The 6,800-nt window shown below is 41.3% G+C and overlaps 1 protein-coding gene across 1 annotated transcript in view; it reads right to left on the reverse strand.

Moving 5' to 3' along the window:
- Positions 1–5,709, reverse strand: part of RNF11 (ring finger protein 11) — a 42,337-nt gene extending 36,628 nt beyond the window's left edge. The window contains exon 1 of the mRNA XM_050961693.1: positions 5,203–5,709. Coding sequence (XP_050817650.1) covers positions 5,203–5,325 — 123 coding nt within the window. The 5' untranslated portion in view covers positions 5,326–5,709. The remainder of the gene's footprint in view (positions 1–5,202) is intronic.
- Between the last annotated feature and the right edge of the window lie 1,091 nt (positions 5,710–6,800).

The raw sequence follows: 6,800 nt of genomic DNA on the forward strand, positions 1-6,800 counted from the left end.
CAGGTGATCCCCAGCTGGTGCAACAGACCATAAGGGGCTGTTGCAGCAATCAGAATTTAGAGAAGAATGGCGTCTGTCCTAAATTTTGCTAGGAAATAGTTCAGCCCTCCAGCTGCTCCAAGATTACAAGAGCATAAAATTAGCTTTAAGCCACATTTGTGCCCTCTCCCTATGTTTATCTTGTGCTGAAGATCTAATCTAAGGGATATCACGTTAAAAAAAAAAAGCCAAAACGATAAACTAAACTCTGGATCCCATAATGTATGATTCTGTAGGCCAGTATATAATATTACAGGAATCTGTGGATAGATCTGGAACTACATTATTCAACGTGAAAGTGTTTTGTAAATTATTCTTCCAAACCAACATTTCAAATATGCTTTCTAGAGATCAATATGAATACCAAGAACTTGTATGAGTTTTTCATGCATTTCAGTTACTGCATTAAGTATAATATATACTGAGACAAAGGTTCTGTGCTTTAATATTGAACTTTATGAAAATCCTTTTTTGGAAGTTAGCTATACCTCTTTTCTCTACAAGTGTGTTTTTTCCCACATCTTTTCTCCTCAAGTTTCTCATTCAAACTGTGATGCTACTGTATGGGTCTCCAAAAATTAATAAAATGATAAATTGTTGTGTGCATTATTCAGGAACAGGATGGTGATGGAGTGAGGATGTGTGTGGCGGGGAGGAGGGGGGGAGGTTTGTTGTTGTTAGGTTTTTTGAAGCAACACATATGAGACTTCTGTTTTACAAAATAACCTTTGGATTAGAACTGCTAAGAGTGACAAGTGGGAAAAGCAGTGAACTTGTCTGAAATATAGCAGAAGTGTTGTACTAACAAATGATGAGATGACATACACAGAAAAGGAAAGCAATTTTTTTTTTAAAAACCTCAGTTCTGAGAACTTAAAAAAAAAAACCCTACTTTTTTTCTTAAATACAGACCGCTCTTTTTTACTTCAAATGGAGTTACATGTGTTTAGCGCCTTAGAAAAATCAGGACCTAAATTGGTCACCCTAAAATGGAGGCACCCAAAATTAGTGGATACTTCAAAATGCTGGCTTTTGGTATGTGACAAAATATATAGCCTATGAAAAGAGCTATCAGTAACTGCTTCCTTTTTACCCTTCTTTCAGTCTTGTCTTTGTGCCTTCTTCCATGCTGCCCCTTAAACCTGAACTGCTTTCCATTTTGGGCTACTCTTCCTGGTCATTCAAGTCCCTCCTAAAAATAACCATAATTCTTCCGTGAAACCTTTCAGCTGCAACTCAAATGCACACCACATAATATACAGAGATATGTGCATGAACACCCAGTGAAGCTTTTGATCCCTGTTATCCTGTGTGTCTGTATTTCAGTCTTGACTTATAATTCCTGAAGCTAAAAACTGCATCTTCTAAGTCCTATATATCACTGCATTCAGTAATAATCTGTCATCTCTAGTTAAAGGAATGTTGGGAGGGTATTTTGCATGAACAGTTTAAAAAAAAAAGTTATGGAAGACTTGCCCTAACTGGAGTCTTAAATACGTGCCCATCACCATAGTATCTAAAAACACTAAATATTTTAAATGCCAAACAATTAAAGGTGGTGGTGTAGCTGTGTTGGTCCCAGGATACCAGACACAAGTTGGGTGAGGTAATATATTTTATTGGACGAACTTCTGTTGGTGAAGAAGACAAGCTTTCAAGCTACACAGACCTCAAGAAAGCTTGTCTCCTTCACCAACAGAAGTTGGTCCAATAAAGCATATTACCTCACCCACCTTCTCTCTCTAAACGGTTAAGGAGTCACTTATGAGACCCACAAGCCAGTGTCTACCTACAGAAATACGGCTAATGAGGAGGGAAACAAGTTGATTGAACTCTGGCAGAAGAGAAATCTAGGTTTTGTTCTTGGGGGGATTTGGGGTTTTTTTGTTTTGTTTTTTGTAACGTAAGCCCTAGAAGAGAAGGACTGTCTTCTAAATAGTAGCTGTTTTTAGGCATACATATGCCTATTTTTAGGCTTAAAGTCCAGTAACAATGTTTATCGTAATAAACACCCAGCACTGTCCAGAGTAGATGTCATTAGTTTCCAAAACCAGTAGTTTTCAAAATGGTTAGGCACGCCTCTCATCAATCTTACACATTTTCATACACAATTTGAAACTCTGTAAATAATTTTATAGTTTGATAATGATTATTTTCACAATAAGGATGAAACTAACAATATGGAATTCTTTATGTTCCACTGTAACAGTATGAAGCAGCTACTCTGGTTTAACTATCTATCACAGAAGTCAGATAATTCAAAATTACGGTTTCCTCAATTTTAATGTATTCATTTTGAACATATGTGATGTATCTAGTGTTAAATTTATATCTTCAGTCACTGAGGCTGAACTTCAGTTGTGAGACTTGTAACTTTGAAATTTTAAACATACAAATCAAGAAACTGAACCATGATATTGCATTAAAGTAGCTTTTCTGGCACTGATTTACTTAGGAAATATAAAGTATTTTATAAACTATCATGAATGTCACTGCAACAAATGAAGTTCAAAATAGCAGAGCTTCAGATATACTCTGTGCATATATGTGGAACTCCATAACTTTATTAACGTAAGTGAACTATGAAATAAATTTGCTGCGGTACCTCAATAGTGGCAGAGCTTAAGAATAATTGACAAAAAGAACAGACAGTAAACTAAATCAGCCTACTCCCTTCCACTTCCCAAATGCACATTCATTTAACAAACGAAAAAAAAACCTCCCAGAAAACTGAGAAAGGGTCTCAGTTCTTACACACATGCTTATCTGCTACTGAAATCAACAGGCCTGCAGAAATTGCACAAGAGGCTCTAGACCATTATGAAGAAGTCTTTATGATAATGCTGTCAGTTTGGCAGTCCATGATATACATTGCAAATGCCAGAGGTGGTCAGATAATGCACCACCACCTCTGGCATTTGCAATGTATATCATGGACTGCCAAACTTTATTTATATTATGTCTTGGTTTCAAAAATATTCTTGCATTCTTAATTAGAAAAGATAATGTAGGCTTAATTTTGATTAATAAGTTCGTTAAATAACTTGAGCTGACAGTGATGAGTTTCAGTTCACTGGAGTTAAGCAGCTCTAATTGAGAATTTAGGAAAAGTTCCTCATATGAGGAAGTTCATTCTAAAAGGGTTAGACCAGGGGTCGGCAACCTTTGGTGGTGTGCCGAGTCTTCATTTATTCGCTCTCATTTAAGGTTCCGCGTGCCCGTAAGACATTTTAACGTTTTTAGAAGGTCTCATTCTGTAAGTCTATAATATATAACTAAACTATTCTTGTATGTAAAGTAAATAAGGTCTTTAAAATGTTTAAGAAGCTTAATTTAAAACAATTAAAATGCAAAGCCCCTCAGACCGGTGGCCAGGACCTGGGCAGTGTGAGTGCCACTGAAAATCAGCTCACATGCCGCCTTCGGCACCCATGCCATAGGTTGCCTACCCCTGGGTTAGACACTTCCCTGCACATGCAAAATGTAAACAAACAACTATACTCAATGTTCTGTAATACCACTGCTGTTTCACTGCATCATCAGTGACAGCTACACATGCCTTCTCTTGAACAGTTCAAAAAAAATTCCTCTCATAGATATCATTCTTTAACATATAGAGCATTTGCAGATGACAGATCTACCCAGTTAAATGCTTCCTGCAATTTTGTTAATTATATGCCAATTCTGAATGACACCTATCTAACTAACTAAAGAGCTATCAAGTCTCCCTTCAAGGTTACTGTCTCAATCACTTCGGTAGACTTCCAAGGAAGATATCCTATTATTTCAGGTTTGAAATTTCAAAAAGATTTTTTTTCCTTTTATCATCCCCTAAGAAAAATGAAGATAAGTTATTTTTTCCACTTTTACTATTGTCTGACATAACCAACTCCTTTAGGATGGCTTGATATATAGGGGAGTGGTAATCACACAGAGTGGGCAAGTGCAACCACAAGTTCAGTGTGTGCCTGTCTCTGTCTATCTCTCTGGTCACCATTTGAATGGCGGTCAAGGTTACAGACTTACTATTCATGACCACGTTGTTTTGATATCAACATTAGTTTTCATGCAGAAGAAAAATGCTATGTATTTTCTATCTTTTTAATCGTTCAAGAAGCTGCAAATTCATGAATATTTGTAAGGATGGGAGAAGCAAGGGAAAAAACACACTTCCTATGTCTGATATTCCTCGAGAGAAATAAGAACTATTGCCTTAAAAAAAAAGTTATCCATTAAGGATCAATTACTGGTAAAAATCAAGATAGCACAGGCTAGAGTAAATAAACCCGGACAAAGACTGTTTTTTGTTTGTGTGGTCTCTGGTTTAAAAAGGCAATGAGAAAAGAGCAATGCCAGACAGTGATGTCACCGCATGAAGATAACAAAGGAAGCTGCCCAGGCTGAGAAACTAGAGGCTCCTCTCATTTAGCCAAAAATTAGAAGACTAACACCTAAAATAATCCAGAGCTGTCTAAAAATTAAAGACAGGGTTACAAAAAAAAATCTTTTCTAGTTTTAGTGTGTGTATTGCTTTGTTCTCGTATGCACAGTTTCTACCGCACACTTATACTTACACTTTATAAATCAATTAAAATCTTCGTCAACAACACATTGAGCAACGGTCTATCTTAAGAGAAAACCTCTGATCTCCTTTCCAATTTGTTGGAAGGCAAAAATAGATGAGACTGAAAGAAACAAAGAAGTCTCACCCAAGGGTGTACATAAAATGAGTTAGCCAGCTGCCAAACTTAAGACTGGGCACACATTAGTTTCACCAACCAAAGCTTTTACAGAAAAAGCACTTTCACTGTTTGTTTTGTAATCATAGTAGGGCGGGGAAGAGGAAGGAAGAGCCCCCCCCCAACCTTTCTGTTACTTAAAAGTGAAAGGCTCATTGGAGCTGTTTACAAAAAACAGAAGCCCACATGGAAAGCAGCTACATCCACCCAAAGTCCATGAATTAAAATAGGAAAGAATGGTTAGTGTCTTTCTCTCTCCTTCCTATTGTTTTTCTTCTCTCCCCTCCCTCCCAATCTCTATTTCCTCTCTCCTCCCCTTTCCTGTGTCCCACCTCCCCCTTTCTCTGTTTGTCCCTCTCTGGGCACGCCTGGCTCCTTCACCCTCCCCCCTTCTGTGGCTGCCTCGCTCCCCTCTCTCCAGTACCTGATATGGCGGCGGCGGCTCCTGCTCCGGTTCGGTCCCATCCCCGTAGCTGGCTCTGTCCGACTGGGACTCGTGCAGCAGGGAGATGTCATCCGAGGTGGGGGACTTGAGGCAGTTCCCCATCGTTCCCGGCGGGGACAGGGCTTCTCCTCCTCAGTGGCGCTCCCGCCTTACTCGCCCCGCAGCGCCAGGCCGCCCGCAGCAGCAGCCGCCCGGCTGGGGAAGCTCATGCCCGTCTCTCCCCGTAAGAGGCTTAGCGCCGACCCGGCTGCACCGGGGACCCGCTGTCTCCCCCTCGCCCCGCACACTCCGGCTCCTGCTGCTGCCTCCTCCCCCTCCCGGGGCCGGGAGGCCTGTGAGGAGCAGCGGGCGGGAGGAGGAGGCCTCACTTCCCCACCCCCATCAGGGCCGCTGACAAGGGGGGCAGGGCTGTGTTTGGACAGCTGGGCTCAGGTGCAGCCCGCGCCCGTCCCCCAGCCCCGGCCGCAGCCAGGAGCTGTTCTGCTTCCTGGTCACCAGCCTTCTGCGCACTGGGCTTTGTCACACGGGCCTCGTAACTCCTCCTCTCACTCCTCCCCGCTGCTGACGGGTTTCCCCGGGCCGGGCCTGGCTGCTCTCTCGCGGGCTCCTGCTGCCCACTGTAGCTCCTTCAGGAGCGTACTGAAGAGGATGCTTTCTGTGATGCGTTACGATCACATTTGCAGAGCAGATTCAGCTTGCTCCCCAAAATGGGGAGGGGGGTGCCATTCCCTCCCCCTTTTTTTTTGCATGATTTTAATGTAGTATGTGCCTGTTTAGGGAGGGTTATATGTGACTAAGAGCCCTGATCAGGGACCAGAACCCTTTTGTGCTAGGTGCAGTACAAATACAGAACTGGAAGACAGTCACTGCCAGAGCAAAAGCTGTTTTGTGCACATAGTCAGAATATGGCACCCAAAGATGGTGATGAGGTGCTCCTGTTGCACTCAGAAAATAGAGTAGTTTATGTACACATTGGACACCCACAAGTCATTTTTCAAATTTGCAGGTTGATACTAAAGCTGGCCTGCCAAGGATTTTTTTGTTAATTGAACTTGTGCCTCTTTGCTTATAATTTATATTGTGGTAGTGCCTGGAGGCCAACCACTTGGGAGCCTATAGTACTTAGGGTTCCTTCACCAAGGAATTTACCATCTAACTCTAGCCATATATAAAGAGGACCTGAACAGTTGGGGTTTTATATGTTTTCTTTTCAGCTTGTTTACCTTTGAAATATTAGGAATGAAAACTCTGGTCTTCACTGGTTTGAGAGGAAGATGTGCTGGGGATTTCAGAACATGTTTATTGTGAGATCTAACTCCTTCATTAAAGGGGCATGAGTAGTTTTTTTTTAAAAAGACATCCTTTACTCAAAATACTAGTTAGTTATTCAGTTAAACAGGTGTTTCAAAAGTAAACAAAAATAGAGTTTTAAGCAGTCTGAGGGCTTGTCTACACTTAAAATACTACAGCAGCACAGCTGCACTGCTGTAGCACTTCAGTGTTGACACTACCTAGGGTCACAGGAGGGGTTCTCTGTCAGCAAGAGGCAGTAGCTAGGCTGGCAGAAGAATTTTTCG

This window comes from Gopherus flavomarginatus, chromosome 7 (assembly GCF_025201925.1).
Source record: "Gopherus flavomarginatus isolate rGopFla2 chromosome 7, rGopFla2.mat.asm, whole genome shotgun sequence".
Taxonomy (NCBI): domain Eukaryota; kingdom Metazoa; phylum Chordata; order Testudines; family Testudinidae; genus Gopherus; species Gopherus flavomarginatus.